Raw genomic sequence first — 16,096 nt, forward strand, 5'->3', positions numbered from 1 at the left:
AAAACTTCAACCAACTTTCCCGAACTTCTTCCTTTATTACCTAAAACTGCTTATTGGGTAGTCTCATTGAACTCCACTGCCCCATTGTTATAAGTCTCATCCTGCAGCACCATTGTAACTTTCAACTGCTGCTGAATCAATGGTCATAACTCAAGGTCTACCTGTATTGTGTTGTTGTTCGTTGTGAAGTCATGTCCAACCCATCGTGACCCCATTGACAATGTTCTCCAGGCCTTCCTGTCCTCTACCATCCTCTGGAGTCCATTCAAGCTCACGCTGACTGCTTTGGTGACTCCATCCAGCCACCTCATTCTTTGCCTTCTTCTTTTGCCCTCCATTGTTCCCAGCATTAGGCTCTTCTCCAGTGATTCCTTCCTTCTCATTAGGTGGCCAAAGTATTTGAGTTTCCTCTTTAGGATCTGGCCTTCTAAAGAGCAGTCAGGGTTGATCTCCTCTTAGACTGACCAGTTGCATTCCAAGGGACTCGCAGGAGTCTTCTGCAGCACCCTAGTTCAAAAGCCTCCATTCTTTAGTGCTCAGCCTTCCTTATGGTCCAACTTTCACAGCTATCCATTGCAACTGGGAAAGTCATAGCCTTGACTATACGCACTTTTGTTGACAGGGTGATATCTCTGCTTTTTAGTCTGCTGTCTATATTATGTCTATTATGCAGAAGACAGCATACCTGTATTGTAAAACAGTACAATTGAATGAGTGAACACACTGAGTCAGATGTACAGTGGTCCTGTGTGATCTACCGTGGCACAACAAAACCGCGCTCGACTAAAGAGCGCCCGATTAAACCGCGTCGCTGACGTCATCAACAGGGCGACAACAGCGAGCGTGGAGAAAGAAGGGCGCTTTAAATAGCGCTTTGAAAGCAAGCCGATTCAAGTTAAGGTAAGGGTTAGGTTTAGGGTTAGGTTAAGGGTTAGGGTTAGGTTTAGGGTTAGGTTAAGGGTTAGGTTTAGGGTTAGGTTTAGGATTAGGTTTTGGGGGGTTAGGTTTAGGTTTAGGGGTTAATTTTAGGTTTAGCGTTTACAGCGTGCTTCTGTCTCCACGCTGTTGTCGCGCTGTGATGACGTCAGCTATGCGGTTTCGTCGAGCGCCCTTTAGTCGAATGCGGTTTTGTGGTGGAACCGTGATCTACATCTACAGCTATATCTGTAGTTATATTGTTGGTTGCAGTCAATGTTACCTACATGTCTTTGCTGGATTAGATGTTTGAAAATCATTAAAGTAAGTTGCAAATTGTTCAAACAGCATTCATTCATTCATTCAGTTTTTATTCCTCCCATCTCCTCTACAATGTGGGGCATTAAAGTGAGCATTAAAACTCAACAATCAGGAATGTTGAAACAGCAAATAATTAGAACAGAGAGTAATTACCAAGGAGAGAATTCTGGCATATCCTGGGGGTAATGGAGCAATTTTTAATTTCTTACTTTGAGTTGAGGATCAAACTAGGGATTGTTGCTGAGATGGTTGTGCGAAATAACTGAATCTTATGTTGTGGGAATAGTGACATTATTGGAGACCAGGAAAAGGGTAACTGAGTCAAGCAGTTAAAGCCAGTTTAAAATAGCTTAAAAATATTAAAAACACTCCCATGTTTGAAAAGTTGGGCAAGCATATGTGTATTTCTGTTCACTAGCCTTGTTGTAGGAGATGACCAGGCTGAATCTGAGGGCGGGATCAAGTGCACCATAAGTCTCAAATCTCTTTGTGCCCATAAGTGATCTAAGTACAAGCCCAGCTTGAAGTTTGTTGACTAAACTTGTATACATTGGAACAGCCTTGGCTTCTGGTTTCTTTGCCTAGTTTCATATAGCATGTAAACCAAGTTACTGTTCTGACCGAGGCTTCCCAAGAGCCTGAAGCAAACTCTTAGTCCTGACAAAAATCCCTTTTATTAATTTACTGTAAATTCTGTTCATTCACATCAAGCAAAGTCTTTCAAGGGAGGATTTACGGTCACAGACCTTATCTGGCTTGTAGAACTGCCAGGTCGATATCCACAAAACTTGGCAAGGAGTCTTGGAGAGTCACGAACCAATGAAGCGAACTAATTGTCTCCTGCAAACCCCACTCCCCTTTTGCTCCTCTTTTATTTCCTCTGGGAAGGGCCCCTCATTGTCCACCTGTGGACTCACTCACAAGTGAACCTCTTTTCTTTAGCTGTTCCCTTCCTCTGGCAACTCTGCGCATGCGCACACTGGGAACAGGCTCCAGTTGTTCCTCTGCCTCACTGATGTCCGACTCCAAAGGCAGCTGATAACTGGTATACAGATGTGCCCCCCCCTCTCTGTCTCCAACACAGAGCCTTCCCCAGACTCCAGGACTGGCCCATGTTCCTCCCCGACCTCCTCACTGTCCGAATCTGCTGCCAGCTCCACTGGCTGCTGGTGGGCCACAACAGTTATAGCATTTGCAGCAGGAGAAAGCTTGGGGTGGAAGCTACCTTAAGTTTTCCTTCCAATACTTGCTGCAGCCAACAGGGACACCTCCAGATATGTGAACTTCAACCCCATAGATTCTCTAGCCAGCATGGCTGTTGCAGAGAATGCTGGGAGTCCCACAGCTGGAGGGTGCTGGGGTTGAGGATAGCAGGGCTTTTGAGATGTGGACCGCCCACCTCAGGGGCATCAAACTCGATTTTATTGAGGGCCGCATCAGGATTGTGTTTGACCTTGGAGGCCCAGGGGGCGCATGGGGCGTGGTGGGCATGGCTGGGGATGTGGCCATGGTGGGTGTGGCATAGAACCCGTATCGGAGGAACCTGTGGTGCTAAGGCAGGACTTCCCTGAGACCCTCCCTCACTTTCATTATAATCTTCCTTCCTTCCTTTTTCCTTCCCTCTTCATTCTCCTCCTTCGTTCCCCTTTCCTTCTTTTTCCTTCTTTGATCTTTTCCTATCCTTCTTTTTCTTTCTCTTTCCCTTTCTCCTTTCCTGACCCTTCTTGCATCCTGAAATGCAAAAGGGGAAACAACAAAAAAGCCAACATAGTTCTGGGCTGCATCAACAGAGGGATAGAATCAAGATCACCTGAAGTGTTAACACCACTTTATAATGTCTTGGTAAGGCCACACTTGGAATACTGCATCCAGTTTTGGTCGCCATAATGTAGAAAAGATGCTGAGACTCTAGAAAGAGTGCAGAGAAGAGCAACAAAAATGATTATAGGCCTGGAAGCTAAAACATATGAAGAACAGGTGCAGGAACTGGGTATGTCTAGTTTAATAAAAAGAAGAACTAGGGGAGACATGATAGCAGTGTTCCAATATCTCAGCGGCTGCCCCAAAGAAGAGGAAGTCAAACTATTCTCCAAGGCACCTGAAGGCAGGACAAGAAGCAATGGGTGGAAACTAATCAAGGAGAGAAGCAACTTAGAACTGAGGAGAAATTTCCTGACAGTTAGAACAATTAATCAGTGGAACAGCTTTCCTCCAGAAGTTGTGAATGTCCCAACACTGGAAGTCTTTAAGAAGATGTTGGATAGACATTTGTCTGAAACGGTATAGGGTTTCCTGCCTAGGCAAGGGGTTGGACTAGAAGACCTACAAGGTCCCTTCCAACTCTGCTATTGTATGGTATGAGCCAAGGAACGATTTCTCTGTTTGTTTTGCTTTCAGTTTGTTTTTCTAGCCTTCTGCCAGAGAAAGTGGGGCTCTATTTTCGCCGGTCCTTTGTTGTTTCCAGGCAGCTAAGCACCCCACAGGCTGGTTCCAGCCCCTGGGCCTTGAGTGTGTCACCCCTGGTCTATGTTATTATGTTCTTATTAACTTACGATGGGTATGCATTTCAGATTTGATCATTCTCAGTTTAACCGCCTTCTTGTTTACATAGTAATATATATATAGCCTTTATTGTCATTGTACAAAATAAATATAACGAAATTGGTTTTGTTACATAGGATGAAGAAGAGGCAGCCCTTATTTCCAAAATCCCAGATCTTCCCAGTCGGGATGGGCATGCTACCGATGAAGAGAAGCTGGCTTCCACCGGTCAGAAGCCAGCTGAGTTGGAGGTAAAAGGTGAGCCCGAGGAAGACCTGGAGTATTTTGAGTGTTCCAATGTGACCGTGTCTACCATAAATCATACGTTTTCATCCCCAGTAGAAGGTATGAAAGCTCCTCTCATTATTTTATCTCTCTCTTGCTTTAATAATAGTAGTTAGTAATAAGAGTACTGTATTTTTCGGAGTGTAAGATGCACCCTTTTCCCCCCCCAAAAAGAGGTTGAAAATTTGGGTGCATCTTATACACTGAGTACAACAATTTTGGCCTCCCGAAACCCTGCCCTCTTTGCAAAAATGGATGTGCAGAGGGATGGGAGGCCTGCAAAGTGCTCCTGGGGGTTGGGGGGGGCCAAAAACAAATGAAAACCGGGCCTTTTTTGCCCAGCCCCCAGGAGCACTCTACAAGCCTCCCAAAGCATATGCATGCCCTGTTTTTGTTTTTTGCAAAAAATGGGCCATTTTTGTGAAAAATGGGGCGTTTTTTTGCCGTCCCCTGCCCCCAGGAGCACTTTGCAGGCCTCTCAAACTCTCTGCATACCCTGTTTTGCAGAGTGCAAAAACTTTAAAAAAAAAAAAACCTCTTCAAAATCTTGGTACGTCTTATACTCTCGTGTGTCTTATAGTCCGAAAAATACGGTAGTATTTCCTCTTATCTGCCTTCCAGATGTGCTGAACCAATGACTCCCATCGCTGGTAGCCGAGTCACTGGCTATCAGCAAGGAAAGTCTGCAAAGTCTAGACCAACACATCTGGAGGACAGATGCTGCAGGAGACTACTGTATTTCAATAATGGTTACATTTTGGGAAGGGTTTCAGTTGCAGAGTGAATTTTTTTTCCTGAGTCATCATAAATGTCTTTTTAAGAAAACATATGTAGAGTTTGGATTCACTGAATGTGTCTATTGCCAATGCCTCTTGACTGGGTAAAGGTAAAAGGTAAAGGTTCCACTCACACATATGTGCTAGTCGTTCCTGACTCTAGGGGGCAGTGTTCATCTCCATTTAAAAGCAGAAGAGCCAGCGTTTTCTGAAGACGTATCCGTGGTCATGTGGCCGGCATGACTAAATGCCAAAGGTGCATGGCAAGCCACTACCTTCCCACGAAAGTGGTCCCTGTTTTTCTACTGCATTTTTACATGCTTTCGAACTGCTAGGTTGGCAGAAGCTGGGACAAGTAACGGGAGGTCACTCCATTACGTGATGCTAGGGATCGAACGGCCTAAATGTCAACTTTTCTGATCAACAAGCTTAGCCGCTGAGCCACCTCATCCCTTGAGTGGGTAGAGGTTCCCTAATTGTAAGATATTGGCATGCCAGTGGGCATACACGCCTTTTTAAGTTCTGGAAAACCTACATCAGTATGAATATAGCTGTAAAACCTATTAAAGAGACCCAAAGGTGCTTCTTTTCTTGTCATTCTTTGAAGATGTTTCGCTTCTCATCCAAGAAGCGTCTTCGGCTCTGACTGGATGGTGGGGAATGGGAGGATTTATATTCCTTGCAGTACAGCTGGTTAAAAAGGATGAAAATGACCAGCTGTCTGCAAGGAATATATGTCTATATAAATATAGTTCCTTTTTTCCAAGGCTGTTTGTAACCTTTGAACCTTTGTGAAATGAAGAGTCATAAGTCAAGAAGAGAAGAGAAAGACAAGATACATTCATCAAGAATCATAAGATACAACACTTAATGATAGTCATAGGGTACAAATAAGCAATCAGGAAACAATCAATATCAGTATAAATCGTAAGGATGCAAGCAACAAAGTTACAGTCCTGCAGTCATAAGTGGGAGGAGATGGGTGATAGGAACGATGAGAAGACTAATAGTAATAGTAATGCAGCCTTAGTGAATAGTTTGACAGTGGTGAGGAAATCATTTGTTTAGCAGAGTGATGGCGTTCGGGGGGAAAACTGTCCTTGTGTCTAGTTGTTCTGCTGTGCAGTGCTCCATAGCATCGTTTTGAGGGTATAAGTTGAAACAATTTATGTCCAGGATGTGAGGGGTTCGTAATTATTTTCACAGCTCTCTTTTTGACTTGTGCAGTGGTCAAGTCGATGGAAGGCAAGTTGCCAGCAATTGTTTTTTTCTGCCATTCTAATTATCCTCTGAAGTCCGTGTCTGTCTTGTTGGGTTGCAGAACCAATAACAGATAACATTCTTTGCAGATAATATTCTGCAGAGAACAGAGGGACATTCTTGGGCTGCTTCCCAGCAGACCGTCTTGCATTTCAAAAGGTGCCTTCCTCCTGCTTGTTCAGCTGATATGAATAAAAGGAGTTATGTGGGGCAGCTCTGCTCAGTCAACTTTGTCTAGGGTGAGGCTGGCATTCTTGTCAATCAAGGGGAGCAAACAGCTGCTGCGGACAAAGATCGGCAGGGTGGGGCATCTCGGTCAACGGAGCAGCTGGGAGAATGGACAACGTGGCCACAATTTTTTTTTTCCCCTGTAGGAACAGTCTGGCGGGATTGTGCTCAAATGTGCCTCATTTTCAATCTTCCCTCTTTTTTTCTCTACATGTGAAATTTGCAGAAAACCTGATTCGTGGTCCTATGGAATTGTTGTTGTTGCTTGAAGGACAGACATCAAACAGTGGTGTCGTGCTGGTTTTTTTGTTCCATCGCTTGTGGTAATGGTCTGTCTAGAACAGGGGTGTCCAACTCGATTTCATTGAGGCCCGCATCAGGGTTGTTTTTGACCTGGGAGGGAGTTGGCATGACCAGGGTGGGGGTGGCCAGCTCAACGTCACTCGTGTCGGGGATGCCTGTGGTGGCCCAAATGTTCTGCCAGCGAAGATGGGCTCCCGAGCTCCATTTTCTGCTGCGACGGCCTCCTGCAACCTTCTGCCAGTGAAAATGGAGCTCCATTTTTGCTGGCAAAGGCACCACTCTGCTGTTTCCAGGGTGGCCCCACTGGGGAGATCAAAGCAACCCGTGGGCTGGATCCAGAGCCTCGTGCCTTGAGTTTGACATCCCTGGTCTAAATAGAAGGTTTTCTAGATATGCCTCATGATCGTTTCTGTACGGTGATGTCCCTGGGTTTCTGAATTTGGATCATTTTCTACTGTCCCCCACCTCCATCTCATGGTTTAAGAAGATTCTGCCTGAAACTATACTGAATGCCACTTGGGGCATCCTGAACTTCATTCAGTGAATATCCTCCTTGAGTTTCATTTCACGTACTGTCATAGAGTTGCGCTTTGTATGGCTCTTTCTTAATATAGTTATTTCACCAGGAAGAACCTTGTTATCATAATGTATAATCGCCTCATGTTCTTTTGTTGTAGGCTCTGATAAAGAATCTTTGTGCAGACTGGAAGAGAAGAATAACTCCAGTGATATCTCAGTAAGCACAAGTATTGTTCTTATCCTCCATGTGCAAAATTGTGGGTCACTCTGCTAAATTCCATGCCAAGGATCTATTTTTATTACTATCTTATTACTGCTTACCTGTCTCAAGACTTACTATCTTTGCATGGATCACGAGAATGCATTGTAGTTGAATCATTGCCTTCACCTTAAATCAAATATACTAATAGCACTTAAATACTGCTTCAGAGTGCTTTACGTCCCTCTCTAAGCAGTTTACACAGTCAGCCTATTGCCTCCAACAATTGGGCTCCTCATTTTACCCGCCTCGGAAGGATGGAAGGCTGAGTCAACCTTGAGCTGGTCAGGATCGAACACCTGGAGTAAGCAGTGAGTTAGCCCTGAAGTACTGCATTCTTTATCACTGTGCCACCACAGCTCATAGATAGATAGGTAGGTAGGTAGGTAGGTAGGTAGGTAGGTAGGTAGGTAGATAGATAGATAGATAGATAGATAGATAGATAGATAGATAGATAGATAGATAGATAGATAGATAGATAGATAGATAGATGATAGATAGATAGATAGATAGATAGATAGATAGATAGATAGATAGATAGATAGATAGATGATAGATAGATAGATAGATGATAGATAGATAGATAGATAGATAGATAGATAGATAGATAGATAGATAGATAGATAGATGATGGACGGATGGATGGACAGACAGACACAGACAGACAGACATAAAGATATATAGCAATAGCACTTAGATTTATATACTGCTTCATGGTGCTTTTACAGCCCTCTCTAAGTGGTGTACAGAGTCAGCCTCTTGCTCCCCCAACAATCTGGGTCCTCATTTTACCCACCTTGGAAGGCTGAGTCGACCTTGAGCCTGGTAAGAATCAAACTGCCGAATTGCAGGCAGCCGCCAGTCAGCAGAAGTAGCCTGCAGAACTGCGCTCCTACCACTGCACCACCGTGGTTATTATGTCGTGATGATGGTGTAAATGACCACAGTTATATTAGCTGTATAATGTTGTCTTTATGAAAATGATGTAGGTCACAATATACTTTGATCTGCTGCGTGCCAAGCCTGTGCATCGAGTTCTGGAAAACTGAAGAGTTTCCTATATAATAAAATTATAAAATCATAGTAAAATGATACAGTATTTTGCAAAAAAAAAAAAAAAAAATAGAGGAGAAAGTGGGAACTCTTTTCAGTAGGGTGTTACATCCAATATTCCTAAAATATTTAAAAACCAAAGGTGCTTTCCTTTCATCTCTCATTTGGAAAATACTAACATGGGAACAAGCTCAAGATTTGAACCAAGATATAGAGAAAATGTACTACCTTTACAGAGACCTCTGCTGACAGCTGAGCTGCGCTGCAGCTAGAATAGAATAGAATAGTTGCTTGTTAGCTGATTCCTAACACTGGAGAAATTGAATGGAAACCAGCATGGGACAAGAAATTGATCTCAGAAAAGCAACATCATTATTACTCTGATCCCAGTATTGCCAGCCCATTTCTCCAGAGTAGCCAACAAAAGATCACATGTTTGTTCTTAAGATAAATACTAAATGCAAATAGTACAACAAAAGATACTGAGACTCTAGAAAAAAGTGCACAGAAGAGCAACAATGATTATTAGGGGACTCAAAATTAAAACATACTGTATGAAGAACGGTTGAAGGAATTGGGTATGTCTAGTTTAATGAACTTTGAACTACGGTGCTGGAGAAGACTCCTGCAAGGCCAATCTAGCAGTTCGAAAGCAAGTAAGAAATGCAAGTAGAAAAATAGGGGACCCCCTTTGGTGGGACAGTAACAGCATTCCGTGCGTCTTCGGCATTTAGTCATGCCGTCCACATGACCACGAAGACGTCTTCAGACAGCACTGGCTCTTCGGCTTTGAAACAGAGATGAGCACCGCCCCCTAGAGTCAGGAACAACTAGCACATATGTGCAACTGGAACCTTTACCTTTTCAGTAAAACTCTCGACAGAAGTTTCTTGGTTAGGTCTGTTTAACTCAGGGGTGTCAAACTTGAGGCCCGTGGGCTGCATATGGCTTGTGGGGCCAGCCTGGAAATATCAAAGGACTGGTCCGTTTTCAGCCTCCCTGGCCTCCAGCAGCACTCCAAAAACTGGCAAAGTGCTGCAGGAGGCCGTCCAGGCTGAAAATGGGGTGCAGGGGTACTGCAGGAGGCATCTGTCCCATCTCCCACCCCTACTCCACCCCAGCCTGCAGAGAAGAAGTACAGTGCTGATCCAGCCCTCAAAGAAATCCAGTTTGACACCCCGGGTTTAACTAGTGGTCTGGCAGGAAACCCGGTGGAACTTAGAAAGGGCTGATTGTATTCTGTTCTGACCCTTGTCTTTCTTTCCTCAGAGCAATCCTGAACTATGTTCAATGGAAAAGGCTCCTGGAAGTGCACCAGGCAGCCCGAGAGGAGGGGCTGAAAGCCCCCTGGATGCCATTTGCCTGAGTGAATCTGATAAGACAGCAGTTCTGACTCTGATCAGAGAAGAGGTAACATGGATCTTTGTAGTTTGGGGGCTCTTCTCTAGACTGCGCAAAGTTTTTAAGGGGCGCATGGTCAACAGGCATTGGGAGAAGCAAAAGTGGTCCCTTTTTAGAAATTGAAAAACTCTTGTATGTTTCAGAGACTAACATGGTTTTCTCCCCCACCCCCGTTTGATTTGTTTTATTTACATTATTTTCCATTTCCATCAAACAGTGTGTGATCTGGGTACAGTTATTTGAACAGTCATAATCCACATATTTGTTGTTATATTCATCACAATAATGTTAATAGTAGAAGTATATATATAGTATAACTATATATTAATATAATTGCAATAATACATAACATATATAACATCTTCATTGTCAACATGGCTTTTTTGAAGGTAGTCCCACACATTCTGGGTGCATCTATGAATGCATTGCATCTTTGCTCTGCTTCACTGGCCAAAGAATTGCAAGTGGCCTTTAATTGCAGGTTGGGACAAAAATGGAAATGGGTTTCGCCCAATCAATCTCAATCAGCTCATGAAATATTGTTACATTATTCCTGGTGGCTTTAAGGGCTCAGCGTTTTGGAGGGTATCTGTCAGGCGTGAAGAACCGGCACCAAATATTGTGTTCTAGTTAAGCTGATTTATTGCTCAGGCCTGTACATAAGAATCGAGTCAACTGTCAGCACTAAATCAGTGTTGGACTTGGATGAGGACATAATGACTCCAGGCTGATTCCTCTCTTAACCCCACCTCTGTGTCTGCCATTCCTTCTCCTACAGCAGTGATAGCTATCCTTTTTGTCCTCGTGTGCCGAAATCGCACGCACACATGCGACGGCGCACGTGCGTGTGCCCACACACATAATGCAATGCACCCAGCCTCCTGCACATGCACGTGTGACCCCCCGCGCACGTGTGTGACTCCTGTACTTGCCCCATGCGTGCATGAGACCCCACCGCGCTCACCCCTTGCTTGCGCAAGACACCCGCAATCCCGTTTTAGGCCAAGCAGGCCTTCCTGAACCGTCCTGAAATAAAAAATGGGGTGCAGAGGGGGAGCGCTGCACTCCCCCCTTCACATGCGCGCATAACCACCTGAGCATACATACGCGTCTCCCACATGTGTGGCAGAGACCCAAATATCAGCTGGCTGGTGGGAGGCCTGCGCATATGTGTGGTGGAGCTGAGCTCATATGCCCACAGAGGGGGCTCTACATGCCACCTGTGGCTTGCGTGCCATAGGTAGACCATCACGGTCCTACAGTTTCAAAGGGTGGAAAGGAGAATTGCATGCAACCCTGGGACTGGAATTGGAATATATTTATCTCAGAATAGAAGCTCTCCCTGGATTAGCAAGTCAACCATAGTTTTTGAATTGTTTTGAGATGACAAATATTTTTGGAACCTTGTCAGAACTCTTCAGGATTGAGGGAGATAACACTTCTTACAAGTATTTTAGAAACTTGACAACCTGCCCTACCCTGTCCTATAGAATTAGGATTTTCTAGTTCCCTGTTTCTTTATTTCAGATTTCCTGACTCACTTTGACAATTGGGGAGAAGTCCCCCTTAGAACTGGGGCCGAAAATCAGTTCTTCTACCCTTGAGGACTGAAGGATGATGTCAAAATTAGCCAAATATATCAAAACTATTACCAGTTTGATAGTAATGGAGCCTGGGCCTATCCAATATCTTCTAGTTTTACCTGAGATGACTTACAATGTTCTGATACTTTTAATTAAGAAACGACCTCTGGTAACCAGAGGAGGAATCTCATCATCTTGCAGATCTTCCCTAAGTAGGTGTGTCTGCCCATAAATTACATATCTAGATATTCTGGAAAGACTTTAAAAAATGGTATCCTGGCATTTTTGGCAAAAAATGCATCTCTTAATGTCCAAATATGTTGGAATTGCCACCAGATAACTGGATCTTACTATCATATGTGGTGGACATACGTAGAAGCAAAAAAAATATTGGACATAAATAAAGACATGGCTGAAGAAGATGACAAAACAACGCATTGAGTTAAAGCCAGAAATATTTTTTCTGGGGATTTTACCTGAAACATATAATAAAGAGAATACCTATTTAATTATCCATGTATTTTTTTTTTTTTCCCGAAAATTTTTATTCAATTTTTACATTCCATTTGCAATCATTTATATACAGGGTATTTACTATATAAAAAAAAAGAAAAAAAAGAAAAACAAAGAAAAAGGGAATAAAACGAACAAGTAAAGAGAAAACACAACTCATCATTCACAACCCCACCCTTGCATCCTCCATACACCCCATCTACCCCCTCCAACTTTCCTTTCTCCCTCTAACACTCCCCTCCTACTTCCCTTTCCCCTCAATCCTTCCTTCTCCCCTTACTCCCCGGACACCCTCCTTACCTTCCCCTTACTCCTTCCTTACTCCTCCCTCTTCTTTCCCTCTACCTCCCTCCTTGGTGTATGCCTTTATTCGAGTGTTGTTTGATCTGATAAAAGTAAAATGAACCAAGGAAAAAATAATAATAATAATGATAAAAAAAAAGAACCACCGTATATAAATACATTCTTGTTCTTATTAAAACTATGTTAACACCCCCCCACCCCACCCCCCACAATCCCCATCCCTAATCCTCCCGACTTCCCAGGGCCCACACCTGGCACTACCTTCTGTCTAAAATATCTTGTATACATATGAATTAAAAAATAAAAGTATATATCAAAAGAAAAGAAAAGCAGAGAAAGGAAAAAAAAAAAAGGAAAAAAAGAAAAGAGAAAAGAAAAAAAAGAAAAAAAAAGAAACCACTCTTGTATTGATCTCAGCCCCCCATCTTTATCTATGCTTAAATAGTATAAATCATTCTATCTATATTTTATTCTCATCTCTTACTTCTTTGCTATTTACCCCAACCTTCTGTAGACTCTCCCGTTCCCTTCCTAAACCTCATGATCCCTTCCAATAAAATTTAAGCAGCGTGGTTCATGCCATATATTCAAATATAACTTTACAGACAAGTAATCAAACTTTCCCTTCTAGTAAAATTTAAACAACGTAAATAATCTTTCTTTACCCCTTTTTCAAACAGTAATTCAAAATAATAAATAACTTAGTTCATTCCACATTCATTTTACCTTCATCCCTCACCTGTCTGATATTTACCACTATCAAATTTATACTAGCATTTGTTTAAAATATAACTCAGAGTGAATTGTAGCATGAATCATTCCACATATTCCAATAATACTTTCAGCAAGAGTCAGTTAACCTTCTATTTTAAGGTAGTCCCTTCTAACAGAGTTTAAACAACATAAGTCATTCTGCATTCTTTTTACAGTTATCTTCCCAGGCGGCTTCCTGTTCTAATAAGCTTTAAACAACGTAGATTTTGCCCTCTTCCCTTGCTTGTCTGATATTTACCACAAATAACGTAGTTCATTCCACATGCATTTTACCCTCATCTCTTGCTTGTCTGATATTTACCATTATCAAATTTATACTAGCGTTTATTTAAAAAGTAACTCAGAACTATTACAACCAACTTTCCCTTCAAATAAAAGTTAAGTAGCATGGATCATATTCAAATAATACTTTCAGCAAGAGTCAGTTAACCTTCTATTTTAAAATAGTCCCATCTAACAAAGTTTAAACAACATAAATCGTTCCGCATTCTTTTAACCACTATCAAATTTATGCTAACGTTACTTTAGAATCTAGCTCAAAGTAGTTTCACCCAGCTTTCCCTTCTGATAAAAATTAGTCCACTTTTTCTACCGGAGAGAGGTCTCAAACCCCCATTCAGTCCTCAACTTTAGGAAGTCTTTTGAAGTATCTAAATTCTCGATCTGCGTTCTTCTGCTTCTCTGAGGGAGGAGGGGCTGCCCCCTCCATCTTGCAGCCGCATGACCAGCCGTTTGCTTTCTCCTTCCGCTTGTCTCTCCTCTCTTCCAAGCGCGTCAGGAAGACCCGCCTTCAGAATCCTACAATAGAAATCTTGAGCCTCCGAAACAGAGTTAAGACGAAATCTTTGATTCTCAAATGTAACTGTAATACCGGCAGGGGCCTCCCATCTGTATCGAATCTGTTGACTCCTAAGCTCCTTAGTTAAAAAGGTGTAATTCCTTCTTGCCTTCAACATCTGAAAAGGAATATCTTTGAAAACAATCAGGTCCTGGCCTTCAACTCGAAAACCGTTATTATGAAACTTTTGCACAATCGCATTTCTAGCTTCTTTTGTGGAGAAATGTATAATTATGTCCCTCGGGAGTTGTCGCTGTTCCGCTATCAATGAGTTCTGGCGATAGATTTTCCGAATCTGCCAATCAAAGTTAAGTCCCGGGCTTCCCAGCGCATGGCTGAAGGCTTCAGCAAAGGTCTGTTTCAAATCCTCTTGCTCCTTTTCACGGAATCCTCTGACTCTAATTGCAGATGCCTTCCTGTTAAAATTTAACATCATAAGCTGATCTTCGTTATTTCTAATTTTTTCTTGTAAAATTTGAATATTGGTAGTCAAATTAAAATTAGCCTTCTCCAGACTTTCCAATTTGTTCTCTATTTCAGCAGAGTAATCTGAGAGGGCAGACACGGCTGCAAACGTATTCGCCTTCATTTGATTAACTTTAGATTTTAAATCATCATAAAGTTGCAATACAAATTCCTGAATTTCTTGTTTAAAGGCATTAAACATTTTAAAGAGATATTCCTGTGTTAAGACTTCTCCAGTAGAGGGCGTAGGAGACAAAGGCTGTGTTTCCAGAAAAGATTCTTTAAATTCCTTAGATACATTTGTAGCAAGACGCTTCTTTGATCTGGGTGCCATAATAAATAAACAAGTAAGCAGCGCTTCACTCCCCTCTATTTCCAAAGAAAAAGAGTTTATTTTGTTAAGGAGCAGTCTGCAGGAAGATAAACCCGGCTAAGTACATCCAGTAATCATCCACGGAGAGAAATCGCCATTTTGAAGTCTATTTAAACAAAGAAGTCTTTAAGACGAATGGAGCTGGTATTTAAGATAGTAATAAAAGCATAAATCTCACAGGGGTGGTACCCTCCCGTATCAATTCTAGCTTGAAAAAACTTTGTTTTGTCCTGGGGGGGGCTAGCCTGTCTGGGGCTGCCAAAAAAAAAAAAGGCAGCTGAGAAGAACTGGCCGGAGATAAAAGCTCCGCTTCGGCTGGATCTAATCTCTTCCACAGCCCAAAAAAAAAAAGGCTGTGGCTTACGAATAGACCCTAGTCTACGGAGCTATCCTCCCTGCCCCTTTCTTAGCCAAAAAGGGGTGCTATCTATGATCTTATTTAGATATACAGACCAGGTCTCTGAGGAGCTCGGTGGAGCCCTCCTCGGCAACAGGCCACGCCCCCAGGAAGTCTTAATTATCCATGTATTAACTGCAGCTAGAATTGTGTTTGCACAACATTAGAAAAGTGAAGAGATTCCTATTGATGAGAAGGTGATCAGGAAAATATTAGAATGTGCAGAAATGAATAGATTAACATTAATAATTAAGGAGAAAGAACAAACTGAATATTATATGAAATGGAGAGTATTTTATCAATTGTTAGAGGGAAAAAAGGAATTGGAAATAAGGGAAGAAGACTAAGGAAGAAGAGAAAATATGCTAAGATAGAGGTATAAACAAGATGATAACTATTAGTATTATGATGAGGAAAATAATTATGTTTAATGTTGTTATTGTATTTTTATTAGAAGATATGTTAATAGGAAAATGAATAGGTTAATAATATTCAATTACTTAATATACTACAATTTTAAGATTAGAGAATTTATATTAATGTGAAGGATGTTGTAAATGTTGAAAGCTGTTTGTACATATTTGTACCCAGACAACACACTGTTTAAGGAAAGATTAAATGTTTATAGGTTGAAAAATTAAAAAAAAAATTAAAGAAAAGAATATCCAACTAAACGTCAGGCAGAATCCACAGGTGTATTTGCAGGTGACAGAACTGAAATATCCCTGCATCACAATATGGTATCTCCTCCTCCCCCCCTCCTCTCAATAGCTTTCATCACATTTTCCCCAAAACTAATAGATGCATTTTATATTCATATTTTTAGATTATATCTAAGGAAATTGAAGCCAATGAATGGAAGAAAAAATACGAAGGAAGTCGACAGGAAGTTTTGGAAATGAGGTAAAACAATTCAGCAACTCTGGCTAACTCCATATAGTTCCAGATGGTTTACAACTGTGCAGCCACAGATTACTATGGAAACCTCA

The 16,096-nt window shown here is 42.0% G+C and overlaps 1 protein-coding gene across 5 annotated transcripts in view; it reads left to right on the forward strand.

Moving 5' to 3' along the window:
• TACC1 (transforming acidic coiled-coil containing protein 1) overlaps positions 1 to 16,096 on the forward strand; it is a 100,097-nt gene that overhangs the window by 73,416 nt on the left and 10,585 nt on the right. For 4 of the 5 annotated variants that reach the window (XM_087706166.1, XM_087706167.1, XM_087706162.1 and 1 more), the window contains 4 exons: positions 3,915 to 4,122; positions 7,307 to 7,365; positions 9,730 to 9,870; positions 15,934 to 16,010. In XM_087706166.1, the coding sequence (XP_087562292.1) occupies positions 3,915 to 4,122; positions 7,307 to 7,365; positions 9,730 to 9,870; positions 15,934 to 16,010 (485 nt within the window). The remainder of the gene's footprint in view (positions 1 to 3,914; positions 4,123 to 7,306; positions 7,366 to 9,729; positions 9,871 to 15,933; positions 16,011 to 16,096) is intronic. The other variant, XM_087706165.1, reaches the window with a different exon arrangement.

Source organism: Thamnophis sirtalis, unplaced genomic scaffold (assembly GCF_051295495.1).
Source record: "Thamnophis sirtalis isolate CommonGarterSnake01/CBP01778 unplaced genomic scaffold, rThaSir2_p1.2 scaffold_2, whole genome shotgun sequence".
In the NCBI taxonomy this organism is placed as follows: domain Eukaryota; kingdom Metazoa; phylum Chordata; class Lepidosauria; order Squamata; family Natricidae; genus Thamnophis; species Thamnophis sirtalis.